Below are 23,931 nucleotides of genomic sequence, written 5' to 3'. Positions count from 1 at the left end.
TGCATATGCACATACACACTTACAGAGAAGGCGACGGCATTGGACGAATGGGATATGGGGCTGCATGTACGGTGCCAGAGGGATATCACATGGCCCTCCCAGGCTTCAGCTTCCGATATGCACAGATACCCTGCCGGACCTACTCTACTCTGGGTAGGTAGGTACATACGAACCGTGCGGCTGCATCAGTCGACATTGTGGAGGAGGAGTGCGAGGTCCGATGACTTGCGGAGGTCTGTGGACATGGGGGATGGACGACCAACAGCTTCTGGTAGTGGTGTCCGTCATCATCATCACGGAGGCCTCCCTCCACCACCACAGGCAGGACCATCTGCAAGACGCGTCTGGGGACTGATCTGATCTCGGGACGATGGGAAAGACGCGTCGCAGGACAGCTGTGTCGTTGAAAATCAGTTGGCCCACAGACGTCAGTCTGCCGTGGGGCCATGCATGTTTGTTCTAGCTCGGCCGACGGGAGACATGGGGTCGGTCATCCATGGGAGAAAAGACGCATCGAAGACTACCTATGTACGGGTCTAGTGAAAACTAGCATGCGGGAATATGCAGATATGACTCTTCTCCCAAGCAGGGCCAGGTAGGATGAGTCACAGACACATGTCGTTGTCGTCGATCGTGGAGCTTGCAGGGGGCCGGCCAGCGTCCCGGGAGGCTGGGGCGGGGGCGAGCAGGCCAGAGCAAAAGAAGGTGAGCAGCTGTGCCTCGAGGATGGGAGGAAACCTGAAACGTAGCGCAGGGTCTTCTGCCATGCATGCATGCCTGCACGGGAACAAAGAGTCTGGAGAGATGGACACGAATCAGCAAGCCCAGCGTCCCACCGCATCGTTGAGGCTGTCGTTGACTCACAGCCAGCACAGTCGCCCTAGCGTGGAGGCTACCACCTTGGCGTGCAAGTTGCCTGGTCTTGAAACGAAACGTGCCTGTCCAATCAGCGCCCGCAGCCGGGGTTGTTTCAACAAACAGCGCGAGGGCGACAGCCAATCGTCCTGCGCCGCGACTCCAGCCCGCCTTGCGCGCTGCCGATTGGCTGCTGGCCCCAGCGTGCCCCAGGCCATCTCGCTCACCGCGCCCAGCCAACCACGGCGCGTCGTCATCGCCCAATCAGAGCGACTCCCACGCACTCCTCCCATCGCGGCTGTGCTCGTTTCCAAATCCGCGCGCTTACAAGATCATGCTTCTCTCCTGGTGGGTGGTGTTGTGGCTGGAGACTGGCCAAGTTCGGAGCGGCAGTTGCCTGCGCCCGTCGGAGTATCAGCTCCCATCCCCCACCATCTGTCCCGGCTCGTTGTGGCACGTCCAGACCAGACTCCAGTTTTCCACACGCAGCTTAGGAGAACTCGATCTTGGGGACTGAAGAGGAAGTGCAGGGTATAAACTCGCATACCGAGGCTATGCCAGAGGGGCATCACCTGTCCAGTCCCCTGGCGGCTGCTGAGGGCCGGCATGTCTGCACCCGGCCAGGCGGTCCTTGGTCCAGACTCGCATCATAACTCGTGTCCCGGCGGCCGGCCGGGTGACGTAGGACACACGGGGGTACTAAGACGAGAAGCTGACACCTGGTGACCCGGTCACGGCCCGTCGCAGGCGCCGTTGGGGTTTCACGCTTGGGGGGCCTTTCTGGCCGCGGGCTGCGTAATTTAATGAGGGCTGTAGCCGCCCAACGGCGACAATTTCGCCAGCAGCCGGCCCCCGCGCTTAGCCCGCCCTTCCACGCGGGGCACAACGTCAGCGCGCGCTCGGCTGCCGAGGCCAAGTGCAACCTCAGGGCATGCTGTTTAATCTCCGTAGGCGCCCGCCTATGCGGCCAGTCTCGCTGAAGAAATCTCGAGTCGACAAGAATAGCACAGGCGACCCTTCTGGAAGCGCGGCTAATGCCAGAGTCGGCGGCCTCTCCTGCTGGATGGCAGCCGCCGGCCTCAGTAGCCGATGTTACGTATGCTCAGGCTGGCGCGGGACGGGGCACAGGACCGGCCGGCATCTTGTGTTGCCGGAGGGCAGATTGGCGGCCCGGTCGAGACGATCTGTGCTGCCTGGAGGGAGGAGGTCCAGGCCAAGGCCAAAGACGGGCGGTTTCCTGAAGTGTGGCTTGCCATGGCAACACACGCGAGGCATCTTCTGTGGGCTGCGTCGGCGTCGAGAGCTGGAGATTTTCGACGCGTCCGAGCAGTGGACAAGACGCGTCTCGGGAGCGATGCCATCGCCATGACGAGCGTCCGCGGGCGTGGGCGTGGAGCGCGAAGGAGGAAGGGCGGACAAGGAGGCTAATGCAGCATGATGGGGCAGGTGCGTGGATGCATGCAGCCAGCGGTGCAGCGGTGTCCACTGGGGTGAGTCACTCGTGCGTGGAACCATGGAAGCACCCTGTCGCTGGGAGGGTTCAAGGGTGCGGGGGCAGGGCCCGTGGGAAGACAGGTTGAGTTGAGGAGACCAGTTGATGGTGCTGCCCGGCCCGGTGCTTGTCTCGAGGGCTTTTCTGAATGTGAAGGCCACGGCCGACAAAAGTCGAGAAGAGCGAGGGCGAGCGGCTCAGGGTCCTGAGGAAGGCGCCCACTCAAGCGGCAGGAACAAGGGACAGTCGAGGGCAGACCCCAGCCTGCTGCTGCCATAGGCTGGAGGCCGGGCTGGGGACAGACAGTCTGGGCAGGGACGAGCTTACTGTCTCATGGGCGTGGCGATGTATGATAGTTCACAGTACGGACAGCTGGGATCAGACACTGGCAGGGGCTGCTGTAGCCGCAGAGCCCCGCAAAACAGGCCCCACCATCCATTGGGCAGGGCCCGCTCTATTTTGGTGCGCGGCAGAGAAGCCAGTCCAGAATTGTCAACGCCCGACTTACACGTCGCTCCTCGTCCTGCAATGGATGCTCTGCAAGGCCACGACACGCCCGCCGCGGCACACGCCAGACCACGACGGGCCTGACCGCGATCAGCCAGATGCTTGCATGTTCGTCGGCCCACGATCCATGCCATGCCATACCATGTCCGTCCCGTGGCCGTGGCCCCGCCGGCCTGCAGGGCGCCTCACCATCACCCATCGTCAACCACCCGTTGCCCTCGACCATAAGAGAGCCGCCCTTCGCCTGCTCTCTTCGTCCTGTTCTGGCCTCTCCTCCCCAGTTCAGCCTTTCTCTCTTGTCCACCGCCTGCCTTTCGCCTTTGTCTTTCCTGCTTGCTTGCTTGCTTGCTCGCTCTCGCCCCAGGCCTCGTCCGGAACAAGGCCGCCTGTGCAACAACAACATCATCATCCCAGCGCCAACCAACCAGGGAGCCGGTCCTCCTTGTTCGACGCCTAATTACCACCCGCCCACATCACAAACCTCGACATGGCGTCCTTGACAGCAGACATGTCGGCCTTTGACTTTGTCTTCCCCTCGTGCGAGCCCTCCACTCCGCCAAGCTTCTCCTTCGACCCGTCCTACTTCGAGATGCCCGTCCACGGCTACGACAGCAACACTGCCATCGACTTCCACAGCAACAGCAGCAACAACAACAACATGATGATGATGTCAATGATGGTCAACCACAACACCAACAACACTGCCAGCTCTCGCGGACATTCTCGGTCCGGCTCCCACGCCTCCTTCTGCTCCTCCACCCTCGAGTCGTCGCCATCCGACTCGCCCAGCACCCGCGCCAGCACCCCGGCCACCCGCTGCTCCACGCCGCCTGTCCGCCACCATGGCCCTGTCCTTCTCCCCAAGATCCGCTCCCAGGATCAGAGCCTTGACCAGTCCCCTCCTAAGCGCGCCAGGACGTCCCCTGCCTCTGTCCAGAAGCCTCGCCGCCGCCAGCCCGCGTTCCGGCCCTCGCATGCCCGCAGCTATACCAACCCAGAGACCATCAACAACTATGCCGCCGGCGCCTTCTTCACTGCGCCCCAGGACGCCTCGCTCTCTCAGTCACTGCTCTGCTCTCCTGTCGTGTTTGCTCAAGACAGCTCTCTCAACGACTTCCAGACCTCGCGCCGGGCGTCCACCATCAGCCTCGATGGCGCTGCCCTCGACAAGTTTGGCTTCCCCACATACCGCCAGATGCCCTCATACGTCGCCTCTGCCATGTCCCATCCGCAGATGGACCAGTTCTCGTTCAACTTTGCGCACCGTGCCCCCTCTCCTCTGAGCATGCCCTCGGTCACCCCGGAGCCTGCTGCCTCGACCACCCTCATGGACTTCCTGACCACCCCCAACCCCACGCCCACCCTGGTGCGCTCTTTGTCCTACTCCCCCAGAGACCCCAACACCAAGCACTTCTGGTGGGATGTGCGCCAGGTCCGCCCGTGGTCCTCCTTCAAGCTGGACACCATCCTCTCCCTGCCGGGTGCCTCGGCGCTCCTGAACTGCCCCGTGCCTGAGCCCCTGCTACCCCAACCCGCTGCTGGGACGAGGCACCCAGAGACTGAGTCTGCCCTTCACAACATCTATGCGTCGTACTACGTCCCCAAGCTCAACTCTGCCCTTGCCGTGTCCTCCCAGCGCGCCATGCAGTTCTCGTCCACGTCCTCCAAGTCCGGCAACGCCAGCGAGCAAGTCTTCGTCGCCAACATCCCCGGCGAGGCCTCTACCGCTGCCGCCATCTTCGGTGGCAAGCCCACCGCCCGCGTCGTTGGCATCGCCAAGAGCTTCGACCGCTTCAACACGGGCATGCGCGTGGAGGGAAACATCAAGCGTGTCGAGTACCTTCGCGGCCTGGCCCACATCCACCACGTCATGCGCGAGCACGGTACCCGCTACGGCTTCATCCTCACCGAGATTGAGCTCGTCATTGTCCGCAACGGTGCCGAGAAGACTCCTCACTTTGGCTATCTCGAGGTCGCCAGCGTCCAGTTGACTGCTGCCCAAGGTGACGAGGAAGAGGCCCCCCTCACGGCATGCCTCGCTCTCTGGGGTCTGTGCCGCATGGCTGGCGACGAGCCCTCTGCCGCCGAGCACATTCACTGGAAGGCCGAGATTGGCGCTCCGGCCGAGGGCACGCGGCGCAAGGCCCTGCCCCGGGACGACTGGATGCCTCAGCCACAGCTGGCCGAGAAGCGCGAGGCCAAGCGTGCCCGCGGCTGGGTCATGCCTGAAGACGCTGTTGGCCGCAAGGAGCTCGGCAAGCGTGGTGTGCGGTACGGCGCATGCTGAAAAAAGGTCTCTTCGAATGGTGAAAAAAAACAAGAGCCAATGCAGGATCGTGGCACGGTGATGCGAGCTGGTTCTCCGTCACCTGTGCGCGACTGCTTTAATGACAAGACATGCGCCATGACCTTACGACGAAGACAAAAATGACGAGGACCTGTAACGATGCACGCTTTAACGAGAAAAAAAGAAAACGAAACAATTAGGACAAGCCAGGAAAGGCAGGCGGGCGACATTTTACTTCTTTTTAGACTTCTTCACGAGTTCAGGCTTGACAACATCATATATCATCATGGACTGCCTTCTGCAGGGCTACCCATGCTTTTTTCCAGTAATATATATTCTTTGCTCAAAATTCATGTCTTCTTTGAATCCTACTGCTGGCGCCTATGTGTGCGTGCGTGTGTACGCAGTTCTCCCCAGCGTCAAGTCGTCTGGAAGCATTAGATGCCTCTCGGCCTTCCTTGCCTTGCAGGTACTGCACCAGTACCATGTTCTGGCTACGTAGCAATCCTTGTGCACCAAGTCCCCTAGCAAGTAGACGGGACAGAATTGATAACTTGAGCGATGCCTTGATTGACTGCTCTGGGTGACGCGGTAGGTGCTCGTCTCCCCGCTTACCACTGTAGCCAGTTGAGTCAGAAACACCACCACCATGCCCAGGCCCGCCCAAACCCTCCTTCGTGCATGGCTGCTTCAGCTGTCGCCGCGTCACCCCTTGCCGCTCATGAATGAGTATCTAGTCAGTGACCAGCATTTAGTGAGATGTTGTAGCCTCTATATGGCCAAGTTGTATCCTTTATTAATCCCTTCTATCAATCTACTTGCCCGTGTCTCCTGCCCGTGTCCACAGAAAACAGTCCGTCTAAACGCCCGACCATGAACACGCTTACACTTGATTGATCGCAAATATGCTACAAGAGACGAGAAGGAAATAAGTAAATGTCGTCATTGGGTTTTCTTTTTTTTTTTTTTTTGCACGCATCTTCGCTGCGACTCAGGTCCGTGGCGGTGGGACTTCGTAATGGTACAGCGAGCTCGCTGGCTGGGGGGCAGTTGACGGTTCGCGCGTGACTGCTACGGCTACTGGTGCTGGTGCTGCTGCTGCTGCTGCTGCTGCCGCCGTCACATCGGTGGGCTGCTCTTGTTGGACGCCCTGCTGATGATGAGCCGGCGGTGGTAGTTGGTGGAATGTGTCGCTGTTGCTGTTTTGGATAGGCTGTAATGCTTCCGTATTTGTGTATGTGTAGTCTATGTACGCGCCAGCTTCAGCTCCTGGCGGCGGGTCGTATGCTTGCGTAGTAGCCGCAGAATAAGGAGTGTTGACGGCGGGCACATGTCCTGAAACGAGGGCACCGCCGCTGCCGCCACCGCGCGCAGGCGAGATGTAGTACATTGCGCCGGCAAGCGTGCTCGGGTCGACGGGCATGTGCGGCCAGTCCACGAGGAACGAGGCGCATGTGACGAGGAGCATGAGACCCAGGACCGCGCAAGACAGGTACACGCACGCCGTGTGCGTCTCAGAGGTTTGGACCACCCGATAGGGCACGTTGCTAAGCAGTGCGGGGAGGAACTCGGCCAGCAGCGCGACGGCGGCGACCGAGGCAAGGAACCAGTCATGTGTGCCCTGCCAGAAGCTCAGAGAACGGCCGAGTCCGCTAAACTGGTTGGTCGACAGATTCATGTTGACGGCTTCGCTGGCGCGGGTAGGGTTGGAATTGAGGATCCGGTAGGGGGTCATGAAGGCGACACCTGAGGGAGAGGCAGTGGTTAGAATGGATATTTGTGGAATAGTTTGAGGCCAATAGGACTGGTTGGCGAAAGCGGGACTTACAGTAAAAGTAGGATGACCAGAACAGAGTGATAATCATGCCAATCGTCACGACCAGGATCCGCACGCCGACTGTCTCACTACTCATCCACCTTCCCAGAGTCGTGCGCGGCCCTAGAGCCCAGTATGTGATAATGAGCGTGAGCATGCCAAGGAGCACGAGCAGGATAATGACCCGGCCCCATAGTGTGAGGGCGAAGAACGGTATGGCTTTCCGGCTCCTACCTCCGCCAGCTACGGTCATCTGGCTACCGGAAGGGCCGAGATCCAGGATAACCCCGTGCCTCGCGTCCTCCACAGGCACGATTGCGTACTTGAGCAGTTCGCCGTCTTGTCGATGTTCCAGAGCATAGCTGAACCCCCCCAGCATCTTCTGCGCCTTCTCGTTCTTGACCACCCCCTCGCTGTCTTCAAGGTGCTTCAGACGAGCAAGCACGGCCTGGAAATCCTGGTTTCCTGACAACCCGGCCATGGCAGTCAAGCTCCACGGGCTGTCATTCAACCCAGTGCGATGGAAGCGCCACAACAAGACCATGAGGACCAGGAGGAGGACTCCCATCACACCCAAGATGCCCACCACTGCCCGTGACCACGACGGGAACACTCCGAGAGTGAGACCGCAGTTCTGGGCATTGCCCTTGCCTGGGTGGCACTCCGGACCATGTAGGATAAGCCGGACTGTCTCGGCGCTCATGGGCACGAGAACGGCACTAAGTACAACCAATGACCCAGTGACTGCTAGCAGGATCTCTCCAGAGAGGAAGTGCTGGAACCTGGTGATAAAAGTCCATAACCCCGTAGTCTCCCAGCAGATCGAGTGTTTGGCTGAAGCACCAGAGCGCGCAGTAGCCAGGATATGGAATGGATGGTAGAGCTTCGCCACGTGGTCGAGGATGCGGATCGGTAGGGTCAGGAGTGTCGCAAGCAGTGTCGGGATGATAAGGCCTGTGGCGTACTCTGCGCCAGTGATGCTGAACACCTGCAGTTCCAGCTTCGGACCCGGTGGGGTGGTTGGTTTTGGCAAAGGGCTGGTCTGAACGAAACCCTTCGGGAAGGAAGCGGTTGCAAGGACCGTTGCTGTTTGAGTTGGCCTACCCTGACTGTCGGTCCTTGTAGTCGCGGACAATGTCATTGTTTGAGTGATCACCGATGTAGCGGTTGGCATACCGTTGGCATCTGTCAGTGTGCTGGTTGTGGTGACGAGATAGAACGTGGCTGTGCTGGATGGGTGGCCTTCGCTATCGGTGAAAGTTGTCGTCTGAGGGCCATTCAACACCAAGAATGTCTCCGTGGCCGTAGCTGATCCCTGAGCATTGGTCAGGGTTGTGGTGACGGGAGTGGCCCACACAAGGGCGGAAGTGGTGAGGGTAGGCTGCCCCTGTGAGTTAGTCATTGTCGTAGCTACCATGATCAGTGTGCTCTCGAGCTCGTCTTCAGATAGAAGAGAAAAGGGTTTTGGAGTCGTGGTGACCACTGTATTTCCGTTGCTGTCAGTTGTTGTGATGACCACGACGTCATCCTTGGGTCGTGTTTTCGTGACGATGGTAGGCTGCAATGTAGTAACAGAGTTCCCCTGCGCGTCCGTGGTGGTTACCGGAACAAGAGATGTGGTCGTCACCACATTGTCGTCGTCAGGCACGACGAAAGCAGTGAACACGTTCACCACGACTTCCCCGTTGTCGGCAGTCGATGTATGCTTCATGGTCGTGCCGAAGCCATTTGGCAACATCTGCACTGATGTCGTGGTAACAGCCGGGAGGACTTCGGTGGTTGAAAAGGTACTGCCTTCAGTGGTGACGGCAAATGTCGTTGTCGATGGGGGCACCACCAGGATCGCGATCTGATCCTCTTGTGTGATTGTGCGCCAGACAGTCTCTGTGACAGTCGCTGGCCGTGCAATGTGTTGGGTGACTGTGAAGACGCCGCCATCAACACAGGCCCGTCGCTGATAGTACGGGACGTCGACACCGGGGACTGGGGTGGGCTTTTCGCGTTTCAGTGGTTGTCCAGCTTTCACTATGACGTCGTACGTCACCGTCGTTGTCGCTATCACAAGGTCTGACTCTTCAGTTTCCGTGACTGTGCGGTAGTAGCAAGTACTGGTAGGCTCTGGCGGGTCGACGGGGCCGGGAGGAGTGACAATCGGATCAGCCCCGCCATCCAGTGTAATGGTCACGGTGTTCTGGCCAATCGTAATGTATGGTTGCGTTGCAGTACCAGTTCCAGTTCCCGAACTGGGGAAACTTGGAATGCTGATGGTGATTGTGACATCGCAGCTTATTGAAGAGTGCGAGCTGGATGTCTTGGAGCTCGCGGAGGAGGGCCGAGGGGATGCTGCAGTCGCGGTGGCGTTGCCACCGACAGTGACGGTGACAACCGGAACAGTCGTTGTCTTGGTCACGGGTTCGTCTTCATTCCCAAAGACTGTTTCAAAGCATGTCAGCAGCTCCGGATTCGATGAGGTGTAGTTGCCGCCGAAGCTGGAAGTTGTCACGCTGGGTGTCGTCATGGACGAGATTGTGGAGGAAGTCATGGACACATCACCCGTGACATCCGATGTGGACTTGGTTGAGACTGATGTGGAGGTTTCTGATGCTGAAGAGGTTGTCCTCCTGGATGACGAGGTCACGGAGCTGTCTACAGTTGTGGTGGCAACTGCTGCCTCGGAGAGGTCGGTCCCGGACAGACTACTCGCTGTGATTAGAACGCTGCTATCATTGGGGACCGAGGAGAGTTCGGTGCCATCTGGCGTGGCCTCGTCCAAGACTGGTGCGAAGCTGAAGGTACTCAAACTCGACTGGTCCGGCGCCGTGGTGACTTCAGCATCTACGGAATCGTTGCTGGTGGCCCTCACAACAACCAAGCGGTTTCCTTCCCCACGGACCTGGACGACCTCTATGAAAGTCCCTCCAGGGCCTTTATTCCTTGGGCGCAGATCCCCTGCGTCCTCGTGGGTGCCTTGTGAAGCCGCTCCACCGGTGCCATCGGGTAGAGTATGGACCGCGAGCTCTGACAGTGCTAGGAATGCGCAAACGACAAAGAGAATCAAGGCCAGGAACCAGAGCTGGAAGACACAGGGCTTGTAGTTTGGTGGGCGCTGCGACGATGCTGCGTGGAAGCCCCCGGGCTCCTTGTAGGTGGCGTCCCAATCCTCGTAGTTTGCTCCATGATAAGCGGTGTTTGAACCTGGAGGAGCTGCTCGGCCAAGGTCGTCTGGCCCATAGTAGTGATTGTAGCTTCCTCCGTTGCTTGGGCTCGCAGGATCGTAGAGGGGCTCCCGCGGGGTCTCGTTGTCGTGCTCGTCAATTGGTGAAAGGGCGGTGCCGACTTGGCCAGCATTGGAGTTCTGGTGCGGCACCTGTTGGATCGTTGGCGGATTTAGAGAGCGCTGAGTGTGGTCTCGAGCATCGGCGTCGTAGACCAGCGGCGCCGAGTGGCTATCGAGAGAGCCTCTCGAGGTGCTGGCGTCCGCATCCTGCTGCGGCAGGGCCGAGAAGCCGGAATCGTTTGCCGACTGCATCCTCCACGCAAGGACCCCTGGTATCTTTTTATCTGCCAGCAATGAAGTCGATCATCTGTCGTCGTGGAGTCAGGCTGGTCTCCAGTTCAGTCGTGGTTTCTCATGTCATTGTCTTTGCTCGATGTTGGCACCCGTCCGTCCTGCAAAATGGCAGCAAGTCTGTGATGGAGGGTGTTCATGACTTCACAGCGCCGCCACATTCGTGTATTTGAACGAAACCCGCCACGGCCCTCTTGCCGTGCTACAGGACATGGATGCAGCTTACACGGGCTTTCGGGGCTGTCTTGGCAGCACCCACAGGGCTGACCCGAGAGGGCAGTGCTACTGCTTTGCAGCCGGCCAGACCTGAAAGCCTCAACAAGGCAACCTTGCACGACCCCGGCAGATCCATGCACCAGCAGCAACCCTGCCTGCCTGCCGCCGGAGCCACGTCGATGCTGACAAGCGGTCGGGGGCCTTCTTGGCGGATGCAGGGAAACCTGCATATCCAAGATTGCGGCGGGGGCCGGGGGCTGCAGGTGTGAGCCAATGAAGCGCCGGGGCCTGGCGCGCTGGAGGGCTAGCGACTGGTTGTCGAGTACGGCGGTCTGGTCCCAATGGCAGGATGACTTGGCCAGCCGCAGTACTAAGGGCGTCGCCCGTCGGTTTTGTCGGTTCTAGGCTAGCCCGCTGGCGACGATTGGGGGGCCTCCTGGTGATCAGTCTGGCTGGTTGGTCGTAACGCTGCCCGCCTGCAACACCAGAGATGCGGCTCAGAAGCATCAGGCACAGGCCATGACATCGTGGCCGTCAGGTCCTTGGAGTCGTCAACATCGTATTGGGGAGTGCAGGACTCCAGCAGCCATTGCGCCGCCCCATGCGCTTGAAGCCTCGGCTGCAGAGGAGGGTTGAGAGGCCTCGTCTTGCACTGGCGGTTACGGGTACCGTAAGCGGGCTGGGCAGCGGTCATCGCGTGTTGTGGCGTGCACCCGACGCAGGGGGCGGGGCATCGGGATTGCGACAAAAAGGACGAGACGCAGCGAGAGGATGCCGAATGCCCGTGTGGTCGGAAGTTCGAGAGAGGACAGACAACTCTGCCAGATAGGCCTCGCAAGACGCAGTGACTGAATTTAGCTGAATGTGTGGTGGCGTTGTTGTCGCTGGGAAGGCACGGGTCGTGACAAAAATGAGGTGCCGCGGGGCTTCCCGCAGGCCGCAGACGTGCAGACAATGAAGACAGCAGCACCGGACTCCAGCCCATCCCTCGCAGATAATCATGAAGCAGGGTCACAAGGTTGTTTGTGAATGACAGAGCACCGGGCGAGGCAAGAGAAATACAGTGGTCTGCTCCTTTGCAGCCCCAAAACGGGTATGACGCTGCAACTCGACCGAAATCTACGATTGTCAACATGTTCAGGCTGCAGGTTGGGGCATCAAATACTGATAGGTTGTTAAGAGCGCCACTTTCCATCAACATTATCAGTTGCTCTAGAAGGTGCTATCGTCTAGTGGTTAGGACATCACGTTGTGGTTGTACACACGTACCGCTAACATTCACTATCACGCATTTCATTGCCGTGAAAACGCCGGTTCGATTCCGGCTAGCGCCAGCAATTGGAGATTTCCCTTTTTTGTTTGTCCTTCCTACATTTACATAGATTGTCTGTCTGTCTTTTCGTTCGATCGAGTCACTGACTGACTTCATTCACCCTTTTTTTGTCTTCTTTATTCCTCTTATTCACCTCCCGTTATGTCACTCGCTCGCTTGGCTCTTTATTCTCTGTATGAATGGCTGAATGGGTTCCTTAGCTTTTGATCATTTTCTTTCTTTTCGATACCTCGTCCAGGCAGTGTAAGTGACACAATTGCCTCACGATGGATGGTGAAGGTACTTACTTACTTCATTCACTGACACAATACTCGCGCGACGTGACCGAGCATGACCCCATGCAGGCTGGACTTGAAGTCTTGGAGCGTGGAAATCCCAGTGCACATCGCGAATCGGCTAATATGCGCGCAGGCTATCGGAGACAAACATGATCGTCGTCACGGATGCATCACTGTTGGGCAAAGTCTGGTGGAAACCTCGTAGTGTACACTCTGTCTAACTAACATTGGCTGGACTACTCGGGAGGTGTTGTACGGCTTATGCAGTAAATCGCACGACAAATTATGACCACGGACGCAGAGGCTTGACTCGATCTCCTCTCTCCTCGCATCTTAAATTCACAGACAACAACTACATCCTAGATGCCGCCCTTGGTGCTAGCATCGAATGGGAGGAACGTCGACGGGTCGCCCGCGGCGTCCTGATCCTGCTTGATGTTGTTGTTGAACTTCTTGGTCTCGGCGGCAATGTCGGCGGCGACGTCCTCGCCCTGGGCCTCCTTGATGGACAGCAGCAGCAGCGTGGCCTTGAGCTTGAGCACCTTGTTCTTGATCTTGCCGGCCTGCAGGGCGGCGGCCTCGGCGCCGCTGGCCGCCGCGATGGCCGGGTTGAACGCGCCCTTCTCGGCCTGGTTGCAGATCTTGTTGACGCTGTTGAGGAAGTCCTTGTCGTCCTCGCTCGCGTTGGCCAGGTCGTTGAGGTTGAGCGACGCGAAGACGGCCTCGGCCTCGGCCTCGGCGTTGCCCGCGGTGCCGCCCGAGATGGAGATCTCGTTGTACGTCTTTTGCTGGAACTGCTGCCGCCGGCTGAGCGAGGAGGAGCCGATCTTGGAAGGGTCGATGGCAGCGCCGAGGACGCTAGTTGCGGCCAGGACGGTGGCGAGGAAAGTGGCGCGGAAGTACATGATGGATGGAGGATTTTCTTTTTGGTCTGTAGTAGAAGATAGGCACGGAGAGAGTGTACGGGTTCGGACCAGCGAATGAGCTCGGGACAAGAAAAGAAGATGGACAGCACAGCTGCCTCTGGTGATATTTACAGATGAAAAGTGGTTGGTGGAAGCGGGCTGGAGAGGCAAGAGCAAGAACTCAAGTTACATCAAGGAGGCTCTGTTCTTTATATACATGGGCTTGGGCGATAGTAAACCGCGCAGCTGGGCGGCTGGACGTGCAGGGTGGAGATGCAAGTGGTCCCGTCAAGGTGCCATCGAAACAGGAGGTTGCGGGAAACGCCTGATGTCTGAGATCGTCTGAAGCTCTCCCCAGTCCGGCGGGGGTCGTGACAGGCCGCAAGTACCCGCAGTGCTGTTTCAGCTGGCACCAACATTCGTTGAGCTGTCATTGTTGGCCATTGCTGCGAAAAAGGCAGGGCTTCTTCATTCCCAGGCCACGAGAAGTGGTTTGCCTTCAATGTTGAGCTCGATTGTTCAAGGAAAGGGGACGGTCCCTCTACTCTCCAGGGCTGTGGTGCTGTGCAGCATTTCCCTCCTGAACGCAACACAGCCCTAGCCATATGACCCATGGACTGACGACGCCCCTGGAGACAAGGGTCCTAGCACCGCAGTTTCACGCCCCCTTGAGGCAGTTTCGCAGCTTGACAGTTCCACCAACCCACTCAGGCCCCTTGCCGAGAGAGGCTGCAACATCGACTGACTGCGATCGACTTAAGGTTATCTCAGATGCAGATTGAGATTACTGGCTCTCGTCTCATGCCGTCCGTAGACAACCTCGCGGGATGCTACCATGGCTTGCTGTCTGCTCCATGCCTTGAGGTAGCAATGTCAATAGTTTCCTTCTCTACTCTTTCGAGAATACACGGCTGCTTGATTTGTTCACAGTTTCCACGAAGAAATTAGATACTATGATGTTACCCTCAAGTTCTCATGCTAGTCGACTGGCGTTTGCATTTCTGTACAGGGTGCACCCCACTATCTTGTGTAACACAGTCCCGCTAGCCATGATCACCTCGCAGGACAATCAAAGACAACCGGCATCAGCGCGCCGCAAAAGACGAGCCACAACATGCGGGCTTCCCAGCAAGTGTTCGGCCAAAGAATGAAAAACACAAAATCGCAGAAACGGCAAAAAAGGAGGTTACTCAATGCGCTCTATCGCGACAAAGACAGGACTCGAACCTGCGCGACCGAAGCCATCAGCTTACGTGAGCTCAACTGCTTGTTAAGGCAGAGGAGCGTTTTCGAGGCTGACCCATTAACCACTCTGGCACTTTGCCACCAATCAAGGTGATCGTTGAAGAATCCGGTCCGTATTGACTCTTATATCAACATTGTTCAAGTAATACCTGCGTGTGAGCGTAGTGTAGTGTAGATGCAGCTTCTCAGAGTCACTCCCTTATCTCTGTGGACATTCCAGTAAGCCTCTTAGGGATGGGGACTGTGATTTCTATGAAAGAATGGATTGTTAAAGGTAAAATCATAGTTTGAAGAGATGGGTTATATGTTTGGCCGACCAAGTTCTCGTGTGGTTGGGACAATTCTTCATAGGGATGTGATTTTCATGACCTCAAATATTCCAATTCTTTTTAAAAAGAAAAAATATTGCAGCGCAAAGAGGGTCGCACAAGCGCGCGTAGCAAGATCTAATGGCTGTAGACAGCACGGAATATGGCAGCGAGATGTATGAAATTGTATAGTACTTCGCATAGTCGAGCCTCGAGCATCGTGCCTCATTCCATGCTCCCCGTCGGGATGCTGGCGATTACACTGGGCTAGCTTGTGCAGGGGGGGCGGCTGCTGTCGATCGCTAGACAGGCACCAGCAGGCCTGCAGTGCAGTTTCGTGCAGCGCAGCGCAGTGCAGGGCAAGCAGTTGAATCTATGGGCGGGGCCGCTGGAGCCGGGAGATTGACGCACGCTAGCCGAAACTTGCCCTGCGACATCATCGGTGCTACCGTGGCACCCGCTGTGCGCCTGCGAGCTGCTTATCGGCAGTTGAGCCCTCGTCTGACCTTCAACCACCGCCAGGCTGCCCCTTTCGACATTGTTCCCAGCATCGCCACAGTCCTTCGCAGCGTCACGTCAACCCGACCTCGACCTCCCACCTTGCGACATCGATCAGACCGCCCTCAGGCCAGCGCGGCAGTCCACCCAGTGCGATCTGCGAGATCCGCCAGCTGTCGTCATCCAGCTGCTCCCCCAAGATCACAAGCATCGTCACCCTCCCCGCAAGCGACACTCTGCAAAACATCGAAACGAGTCAACTCGCCGGCCCCCATTGGGCCTTCGACATGCCCATACCTCCTCTTCCTGCCCGGCGACATTGCGACCAACGGCGTGAATGCTTCCCCTGAACCCATTCCTCGCCGCCTTCTTCAAGCCGGGCAACTCGCTGGCATCCCAGTGCACCCCCGTCCACCATCACATCCTTCTCGTCCCGACCACAGAGTTCTTCCTCACCTCCCGCGAGACCGAGAGCGGCCTGTCCCTCGCAGACTTTGTCGCTTCCGAGGACTTCCAAGGCAGCCATGTCCTACGCGTGCCTAGTCCCTCGTCGGCCGCGGGAGGAGGAAAAGACTCGGTAGGCAACCTGCGCGAGATCCGCGGCAAGGCGCGACAGTACAACACGATCAATGGCCGCAGCGTCGTCATCAAGGATGCTGCCATATTCACAAACAAAGGTAGGATATCTGCCCTCCTGGTCGCCTGCTGCTTAGTGCGCCCTCGCAAAAGTGCTGCTGACTGACTGACTGACTCGTCACAGGTTTCCGGACACTCGCGCAAACGCAGCTACTAGGCGACGCAATATGGTACGGCGACACCATCGAACCGCGACAATGGCTGATATACTACATCTCACGACCCCTGGTCGGCACGTGGGACGAGATCCCCATCGAGCCTGCAGTCTACAAGGACGGAATGGCCAAGCGCAAGCAGGACGAGCTTCGACGCAGGACGGCGGTAGACCATGGCGAGCCAAGCGCCCCGCGCAAGAAGGACATCAAGAGCTTCCACGAGCTTCTCAACAACTTTCCATTAATAGCACGGCAGATGCAACCAGGACTGGAGAAGCTATTTGCAGAGTTCAGGACGGCCTTTGAGAAGCCCCTGCCGCCGCCGCCATCTGCCATCAACATTCCTGACCCGACCCCTGATGGCCCCATCACTGCCGCCATGCGCAAGGCTCGCTCGAATAGCGCCTCCGCGACCAGAAGACCCACGTTCACTGAGCAGGAGAGGGAATCGGTCGTCGAGAACTTCTTCGCTGAGGACAGCGAGGATGTCATGCGGGTTGCGCTCGAGACCGCTGTCACGAGCGCCATCGACATCTTTCAGGGTGTGGACAAGCAGCAGCTCTCGATGCTGGGTGCCACGACGGAGCTGACCGGCCCGATCGTGGAGAGGTTGATTGAGCGTTACATCACGGAGAGCCTGCACCATCTCATCTGGGCCCGCCTGGCTGCGTTGCTACGATCCGAGGACCTCGAGCTCGAGAGCAAGTTGCGGCAGATGCAACACATTGACATCTCGCAATTGGGCCTCTTTATTGAAGGTGGCGTGCGCGACAAGAGAATTCTCACGGCGCGCATTGAGGCTGCCGTTGACGATTTCCGCCGGATGTCCAACGCCACGTCTCCCCAAGAACTGATGGAGTTCCTGCTCTCCACCCTCAAGCTCGTCACGAAACTCACAGAGCAGCCTCGACCTGATCTGGCCGGGCAGCCCTCAGAAAAGCCCATCGTGACAATCAATGCCGACACTCTCGTCTGCCTCCTGCTTTACGTCGTCATTCGTGCAGGAGTCAAGAACTTGCAGGCCCGTCTTCTGTACATGAGGCACTTCATATTCATCGACGACGTAGAAAGCGGCGAGATGGGTTATGCTCTCAGCACCTTCGAAGCTGTGTTGTCGTACTTGGCCCGGGACTCAAGCAGCTTACGCAAGGCCAGCCGACGCAACAAGGCACTGTGGGACGCCAGTGCAAAGGGAGATGTAGATGAGCTCAGACGCATTATGGACCCAGACTCAGATACGTCACCAGAGGACGATGACGAGAACGGCTTGGAACGTACCAAGTCGACATCGTCAAGCCACGCAGCATCAATCAGTTGGAGCTTTGTGAATGGCTCTTCGCGTCGATCGTCCATGTCTGTACCTTGGTCCCGCGATGCCCAATCCCAGACGACTGGCCTCTACTCTCAGGGCTCCGGCCTCAGTCATGTCTTTCCCTTCCAGAGCAGCGCCGCCGACGACGAACATCCATTCATATCGTACAAGAGACCCAAAAAAGTTTCAATGGACGTGCGCAGCATGTCAAGCGGATCCGAGTTCTCTTATCATTCCCGAACAGGGAGTTTCGCAACCACTGGCTCGGGTCTTGAAGGCGACACGTCCATAGAGCGCCTTTGTCAGACGCAAGATTCGTCCGGCGAATCAGTCTTGATGATGGCCGTCCAGCATGGGCAACCAGCAACACTCAAGTACTTTCTCTCCTTGGAGGAGTATTTCCCTGCCAAGGCCATCATGGAAGATGCGAACAACCAAGGGACGACTTTGCTGAGTGCTGCGGTACAACTTGGCCACTTGGAGCTCATTGATGGCATTCTCGACATTGTGCTGGCGTCCTCTAGTGACGAGGAGACTAGTGCCTACCTGCATCAACAAGATATCTGGGAGCGCAGCGTAGGACACTACCTCTTCCAAGCACCCAGCCTGATACCACGCATCGGACACCTTCTCAATTGGAGGCAGAAGGACAAGAATGGCCAGACGCCGCTTTTCGCCCTCTGCCGCTCGTACGACCACAACAACTATGTTGCAATGGTGCTCGCGGGTGTCCAAGCTGCCACCAGAGCTCAAGGCGACCGGCAACCACTCCACTTGGACGATCATGTTGACGCCAAAGGCAACACATTGTTGCATATTGTCAACGACCATGTCCTGGCGCTCGAGATCCTTCGCTACGGAGATGCCGATCCCAACGCTACAAACGAGAAGAAGTTTACACCACTGATGCTAGCCAGCAAGTACGGCCGCTTCGAAATGGTGAGGGTGCTATATTCCGACCCGCGCGTAGACGTTGCCGCGAGGGAGCTGCGCGGACTCACGGCTGTAGAGCTTGCCAAGGATGACGACGTTCGCAACAAGATCGACGATCTGACGTTGTTTGTGATGCCACCCGGTGAGGATGGTCGCATCACTGGTGTCGTGCGCTCATTCTTTGTGGAAGACGCAACAATCCGCCTCGTTCTGAAGTCTGGTGCGCCGGCTGACAGCATGAACTACACGGTGACCACCTGCCGAAGGTCCCTTGCCGACTTTGAACGACTCATGAATCTTCTGACCATTGAGAACCCCGCTTCGTGGATGCCGAGCATCTCGATGCAGCGTTCGCCGTTCCAGATCCCGTCAAAACCGTCAAGGGCGGTCCTGAAGGATGTCCAGCTCCGCACAAACGCGTTCCTGCGCATCCTACTACAGCACCCGACCTTCGCTACTCACGAGATGTTGTGGGAGTTCTTTCTCGTGCCGGAGCTGCAGGTCGAACAGGTGGAGCAGAGAAGTCGACTGAAGGCGATTGCACGGGCGGAGAAGGTGCGGGATGAGCTCGAGCCGCTTGAAGATATGAGAGAGGTTGAGCAGTTTGTCGAGCATGCCAGGGATATGGTGCGAAGCGTGAATTACTCGACCAAGAGCGTGGCGCGCCGGGCCAACGCAATTGGGGTCGTTGCAAACGGTACGTTTTATGTTGTTGGTTCTGTCGTTGATGGCCCAACGTACTGACATGGCGCGGATAGATCTCTCCGACGCTGCCGCCTTGGTGAACCGGCAAGTTGCTGCGCTCGAGTTCCTGCCGGCGACTCACAAGACTGCTTTCAAGAGCTATCTTGGCGCTGTCGCCCTCCCTGCGCAGACACCAATCGCGACTTTCCACGCAAACTTCCTGGCACTGCAGACCACCATCCAAGCGATGATCGGTGCTCTGCTGCGGCCGCCGCAGCTGGTCAGCCAGATACAGGCGCAGCGCAAACACATCGACCGTACATATAGCTCGCTGTCCCGCTCGACACGCTGGCCGCTGGGGCTGATGGATGATTCGCGCGCGCGCCACGACAAGGAGAAGGAGGAGTCCATCCGCAAAGCCAGGGAGGAGATTGACGGGCTCGGGCGCGAGCTCCGGTACAGCCAGCAGGTTGTCGCGAGCGAGCTTGCCGGGTGGCAGGTACTGCACGAGCAGATGGGGCGCGCCGCGATCAGGGAATATGCCCGGAACATGCTCGTCCTCGAACGGCAGAGGCTTGGTTCCCTGCAGCGGACGATGCGCCGGCTCAAGGAGGACATGGCTGCTGCTGCTGCTGCTGCCACGCCTGGAAAGCGGCACGGACAACAACACGGCGTCGCTGATGCGCAGAGCTCCGGTCACGACTTCTTGGGCCATGAAGATCCTCGCCAGGTGGGAGGGATACGGTCTAGCGATGCTGTCGTGGAGAGTGAGACTCCTCCGGCCGGCGGCGGCGGTGGTGAGGCTGTGAACACGAATGGCGAGAGCTCGGGGGCGAATGTACCCGAGCCGGCACTTGGGGAGAGTGGAGGAGACGCGACAGGCATTCCCGGTGCACTCGGTGGATCGCCACTCAACAACAATGTTGGGGAATGATTCGAAGCCATCTTTTAGTCATGGGATCTTTTTTCTGGAGAGCAACAAAAAGACAAGGAATAGACTTATGATAGACACACTTTTAATGGCGAAAACCCCCTTTTTTGATCTTCGGCACTTATTGGTAAACCTGTCAACGCCTGAACCAACCCTATCTCGTCTCTCTCTCGTGATGCAATGACCGTGAGGCTGATTGTGAGTGAGGTAAGACGGTTTTATTTCGGCTTCAGTCCGCTACTGTGCACACTTGATTGCTAAGCTATATCGTTTCGAATGAATGGAAACTCCAAATGCTATGCATCTACTCGACTTATGTCCATCTGAACCATGTATACAACGCAGGAGACTGACGAATGACTGAAAGGAAGAGAAGGAAGGAAAAGGAGGATGCCAAGCAAGGGACAAAGTAGAAACTATTACACCCCCCTTCCCTTCCTTCCTGGTACAACAGGACCACGATCCAGGTTCGCTATGCACAAAAATCATCATTTTAGAGAGAGAGAGAGAGAGAAAAGAGGATGGAGAAGGAAGGGAGGAAGGAAGGGAAGAGCAAGAGTTTGAGCCGAGGTGATCAAGTCAAGCCATCTCATCCATCTCAGAGGTAAGGCCGGATCTGCGCGAGCGACCACTCGTAAAACTCCTCGGCCGTGCCCGAGCCTCCCTGGGACACTGGGGTCGCGGCCTTGGCGAGCGGTGGTGAGGTCTGCCAGAGTCGGCCCCATGGTGCGACTATGTTTTGTGTGTGTTGTCAGTGCATGACCTTTTTTTTTAAACTAGGGTCTAGGCGACTGGGCTGTGGATGAGAGGGGGGGGAAAGGGGGGAAGATGGGACACTGTCGTGAAAAGGTGGGGGGAAGAAATAAGAGAGCAAGAACCCACCGAAACCACCCGAAGTCTTGTCATTGACCTCGGGCGAGAAGCCGGCAAAGAGTGTCGTGTACGCGCCGTTGACGACAGGGTAGAAGAACAAGGTGCGCAGCAGCCAGTGGAACGCGGCCCCCTGGGTGCGCCACAGGTCCGAGTCGAGGTTGCCCGGGTTCAGCGAGACGGCAAGGATGGACGACGACGATGACGACGGCGACGAAGATGGACTGCTGTGGCGCCGCGCGTACTCGGCCGCGTGCAGGTAGTTGCCCAGCTTGCTGGCCGCGTAGCTGGGGAACGTGGGGATGGCGTGGGGGTCCTGGGCGAACTTGCGGACGGTGCTCATGTACTTGGCCGGGTGGCTGGCCTCGGCGGCCGAGGAGGAGGTGAAGACGACGCGGACGCTGCTGCTGGATGACTTGGAGGAGGACTTGGAAGCGGAGGCAGCGGCGGCGGTTCGCTCGAGGACCGGGGTCAGACACTCGGTCAGGGCGAGGGTGCCGAGGCAGTTGACGCCGAGCTGGAGCTCGTAGCCCTGCTTTGTGGTGGAGCCGTGCTCGGGGAAGCCGACGCCGGCGTTGTTGAAGAGCACCTGCAGCGAGTCCTCCTTGGCGAGGAAGGCGTCGGCCGTGGTGCGGATCGTCGTCAGGTCGGCCAGGTCGAGGTGGATGTACTCGAGCGTGCCTGCGGAGCCGGGCACGTTGCGGCGAATGTCGTCGATGGCGGCAAGAGTCTTGTCGCGCGAGCGGGCGAGCATGTAGACGCGGGCGTTGCGGGCGTAGAGGATCTGCGAGAGCTCCTTGCCGATGCCCGTGTTGGCACCAGTCACGATGACGACCTTTAGGCGAAGGAAAGAGTGAGTGAGTTTGGAGATGTTGCGGTGGACCAGGTTACTAAGAGGCACCGACCTTGTCTGTGAGATCAGGGACATCCTTTTCTGTGTAGTGAGGCTTGCCTGGGAAGGCTTGTTTGACAGTCTGTATCAAGCTTGACAAGGACATTGCGACGGGTGGTGATGTTGTGTGGCGTTGGGCAGGGAGAGAGCTGCAGATGTTGATTGAGAATGAACGGGCTCGCTCCAGGCTAAAAGACTTGGGACTCGATGTCTGTGAGAAGACAAGTGGACGTTGGTAATTAATGAATGCCGTGCCCGCTCGTAGTAATACTTGGTGGACAAATGGCCGTATGAGTAATCGCGTGATGTCCGTAGGCCTTGATTGAGGCTGGATTGAGGTGGGGATGGTCCAGAAGCTGCGGAGCTGTGTTGAGTGGGAAATGAGATGTCATCCCATTGAGAGAATGCCCGTCACTTTTATACATTTGCTCGCATCGATTAAGACTCTCCTGTGGAGGGTTGGCGATGACGATGTTGACCACGGGCGACCTGGCCGTGCCTGGGGGACCCGCCCACACTAACGTGCTTAAAGTACCCAATCAACAGCGGCGCTTATCCACTGAATAAGCTCTCTTGCCTGCTGTTCCGAGTGCGAGGCCCTGTCCCCCGAGTGCGGGGCCGTTCCGCCGTCCCGGAGGCACCAACGCAACGTCACCCCCGGCGACCTCGATCCGCCTCTCGTCGTCGGCGTCCTCGTTGCGAATGCGGTAAAGAAGGCACAGTCTTCTCCATCGGCCTGCCCGAGGTCCCCGCGCCACACATATCCCTCGCCTGCGAGGGGAGGGAGGGGCGCCTATCACATGTCGGCCACTCTCACAGCTTTTGGTGCTTTCTCTTCAACCGTGTTTGTTGGTGACTGAATTGACTGCTTTCTAAAAAGAAATTCTAGGACGCGACAAAAAGTGAGCGACAGACGAAAGAATGTAAAACTGCAAAACACCTCCCACGGCCAGCCCCGTTCCCAGCCCCAAGCCGGTCTAATCATCTCAATCCCTGCCATCCAAGTCCCTTTCCCATCTCTCCCTCCCTCTCTCTCTCTCTATCTCTCTCTCTCCGGACGATTGCCCTTGACTACAACAAGACTTCAACAATTGATGCCAGCGTCGACAAGGATTCCCCCCCCAATATATGCGCCAGAACTCTACTGCGGGCCGCACTTCTTGACGCACTCCTCCAGCCGGATCATGACGCCCTTGGGGATCACCGCCCGGATGGCGTCAAAGTCCTTGCCGCCAATGGTCGTCTGCCCGCCGAGCGACGCCGCCAGGATGTCGTCGCCGTAGGCAAAGAACTGCTCGGCGATGGCCGTGGCGCCAAAATCCTCGTCCCCGGTGAACGCCGCGACCGCGGTCACGTTGTTGCACGTCGGGTTGACCTGCGTGTGGAACGCGCCCTGCGGGAAGTGCGTCATCTGGCCCGCGCTCAGCTCCGTCTGGATCACGCGCGGGGCGCCGGTGGCCGGGTCGACCACGCCGGCCTCGGTCACCATCGAGGTCATGAGCGAGCCCTCGGTCACGATGAAGAGCTCCGACGAGCGCGGGTGGAGGTGGACAAAGGCCATGCTGCAGCCTGTTTTGGTTCAGAGTGGGGTGGTTAGCGGCGTTGCGCGGTAAGTAAATAGCAAGTGACGAGCGCATGATCGCGAGATTCCGATCATGACAAAAGAGTCACTTACCAGGGAAGGTGGCGTAGGCAAGACCACCGCCGCTGCCGACGAGAGCGGGAAAGGTCTCGCGGTTGGCAAGCGGGGCAGGGCTGGTCTTGAAGTCGAATACCCAGTCCTTGTCCTCGGGCAGGAGCGCATATCGCTCGATGGCGCTGTCAATCGTGATGGATTGTCAGTGTACAATTCTTCGAAGGCAGATCCCACAATCTACAGTTTTGTTCTTACGAGTTGGCGAGGCGAAGCTTGGTCGTCAAGCTGGCCTCGTCGGCGGCGGGAGTGTCGCGCTTCTGAGGAGCCGCAGTGGCGAGACTGCAGAAAGCCAGAATGGCAGAAGCAGAGGCGAGGTTGATCTTGGCAAACATGTTTAGGGTTGGGTTTCGTGCGGTGAGAAGCTGACGATGAAAGTGCCTGTGGTTGGAAGGAGAAGTGTCTGTGGGTGAAATGTGGTTGTTGGTGCTGGTGATGCTCTTTCAACCTCCCCTAAGAGCATGATCTGGCATCCTTATATAGTAAATCTCATCACCGCGATATCCTTTCGTCGCCG

General features: G+C 58.0%; 8 protein-coding genes and 2 non-coding genes across 10 annotated transcripts; 4 read left to right on the top strand and 6 right to left on the bottom strand.

Annotated features, from left to right (window-relative positions):
• Positions 1-2,856: 2,856 nt before the first annotated feature.
• Positions 2,857-5,490, top strand: B0I36DRAFT_331170 (uncharacterized protein). The gene has a single exon (XM_046154945.1). The coding sequence runs from the start codon at positions 3,342-3,344 to the stop codon at positions 5,139-5,141; it is 1,800 nt and encodes a 599-aa protein (XP_046009921.1). The 5' UTR covers positions 2,857-3,341; the 3' UTR covers positions 5,142-5,490.
• Positions 5,491-5,497: 7 nt separating this feature from the next.
• On the bottom strand, positions 5,498-6,136 carry B0I36DRAFT_331169 (uncharacterized protein). Its single transcript, XM_046154944.1, has one exon. It carries the CDS (start codon positions 5,790-5,792, stop codon positions 5,523-5,525), a length of 270 nt encoding a protein of 89 aa, XP_046009919.1. The 5' UTR covers positions 5,793-6,136; the 3' UTR covers positions 5,498-5,522.
• Positions 5,687-6,075, top strand: B0I36DRAFT_161371 (uncharacterized protein). Its single transcript, XM_046148665.1, has one exon. It carries the CDS (start codon positions 5,791-5,793, stop codon positions 6,016-6,018), a length of 228 nt encoding a protein of 75 aa, XP_046009920.1. The 5' UTR covers positions 5,687-5,790; the 3' UTR covers positions 6,019-6,075.
• B0I36DRAFT_161379 (uncharacterized protein) lies at positions 5,916-6,912 on the bottom strand. Its single transcript, XM_046148666.1, has one exon. The coding sequence runs from the start codon at positions 6,874-6,876 to the stop codon at positions 6,133-6,135; it is 744 nt and encodes a 247-aa protein (XP_046009918.1). The 5' UTR covers positions 6,877-6,912; the 3' UTR covers positions 5,916-6,132.
• A 5,047-nt stretch (positions 6,913-11,959) lies between these two features.
• B0I36DRAFT_t135 lies at positions 11,960-12,075 on the top strand. The gene has a single exon. It is a non-coding gene; the product is annotated as a tRNA-His (tRNA).
• Positions 12,076-12,711: 636 nt separating this feature from the next.
• Positions 12,712-13,257, bottom strand: B0I36DRAFT_352530 (uncharacterized protein; the record flags this gene model as incomplete). Its single annotated transcript, XM_046157119.1, has 1 exon — positions 12,712-13,257. One exon carries the CDS (start codon positions 13,255-13,257, stop codon positions 12,712-12,714), a length of 546 nt encoding a protein of 181 aa, XP_046009917.1.
• Positions 13,258-14,463: 1,206 nt separating this feature from the next.
• B0I36DRAFT_t134 lies at positions 14,464-14,582 on the bottom strand. Its single transcript has one exon. It is a non-coding gene; the product is annotated as a tRNA-Ser (tRNA).
• Positions 14,583-15,286: 704 nt separating this feature from the next.
• On the top strand, positions 15,287-20,084 carry B0I36DRAFT_161345 (VPS9 domain-containing protein). The gene is made up of 3 exons (XM_046148664.1): positions 15,287-15,985; positions 16,069-19,041; positions 19,103-20,084. Exons 1-3 carry the CDS (start codon positions 15,646-15,648, stop codon positions 19,960-19,962), a joined length of 4,173 nt encoding a protein of 1,390 aa, XP_046009916.1. The 5' UTR covers positions 15,287-15,645; the 3' UTR covers positions 19,963-20,084.
• Positions 20,085-20,557: 473 nt separating this feature from the next.
• Positions 20,558-21,827, bottom strand: B0I36DRAFT_366227 (uncharacterized protein; the record flags this gene model as incomplete). The annotated part of the gene is made up of 3 exons (XM_046159259.1): positions 20,558-20,691; positions 20,842-21,664; positions 21,735-21,827. The coding sequence occupies 3 exons, from the start codon at positions 21,825-21,827 to the stop codon at positions 20,558-20,560; spliced, it is 1,050 nt and encodes a 349-aa protein (XP_046009915.1).
• Positions 21,828-22,862: 1,035 nt separating this feature from the next.
• B0I36DRAFT_366226 (spherulin) lies at positions 22,863-23,749 on the bottom strand (the record flags this gene model as incomplete). Its single annotated transcript, XM_046159258.1, has 3 exons — positions 22,863-23,290; positions 23,397-23,539; positions 23,613-23,749. The coding sequence occupies 3 exons, from the start codon at positions 23,747-23,749 to the stop codon at positions 22,863-22,865; spliced, it is 708 nt and encodes a 235-aa protein (XP_046009914.1).
• Positions 23,750-23,931: the final 182 nt, after the last annotated feature.

This window comes from Microdochium trichocladiopsis (genome assembly GCF_020744255.1).
Source record: "Microdochium trichocladiopsis strain MPI-CAGE-CH-0230 chromosome Unknown B0I36scaffold_8, whole genome shotgun sequence".
NCBI classification, from domain to species: domain Eukaryota; kingdom Fungi; phylum Ascomycota; class Sordariomycetes; order Xylariales; family Microdochiaceae; genus Microdochium; species Microdochium trichocladiopsis.
Note: the sequence above shows the minus strand (reverse complement) of the source record. Positions and strands in the feature narration are given on the sequence as shown.

Coding starts and splice junctions, on each gene's coding strand:
- B0I36DRAFT_331170 (XM_046154945.1), top strand. CDS start 3,342: ATGGCGTCCTTGACAGCAGACATGTCGGCCTTTGACTTTGTCTTCCCC.
- B0I36DRAFT_161371 (XM_046148665.1), top strand. CDS start 5,791: ATGCCCAGGCCCGCCCAAACCCTCCTTCGTGCATGGCTGCTTCAGCTG.
- B0I36DRAFT_331169 (XM_046154944.1), bottom strand. CDS start 5,792: ATGGTGGTGGTGTTTCTGACTCAACTGGCTACAGTGGTAAGCGGGGAG.
- B0I36DRAFT_161379 (XM_046148666.1), bottom strand. CDS start 6,876: ATGACCCCCTACCGGATCCTCAATTCCAACCCTACCCGCGCCAGCGAA.
- B0I36DRAFT_161345 (XM_046148664.1), top strand. CDS start 15,646: ATGCTTCCCCTGAACCCATTCCTCGCCGCCTTCTTCAAGCCGGGCAAC. Junction 15,986..16,068: donor TGCCATATTCACAAACAAAG/GTAGGATATCTG, acceptor GACTCGTCACAG/GTTTCCGGACACTCGCGCAA. Junction 19,042..19,102: donor AATTGGGGTCGTTGCAAACG/GTACGTTTTATG, acceptor TGGCGCGGATAG/ATCTCTCCGACGCTGCCGCC.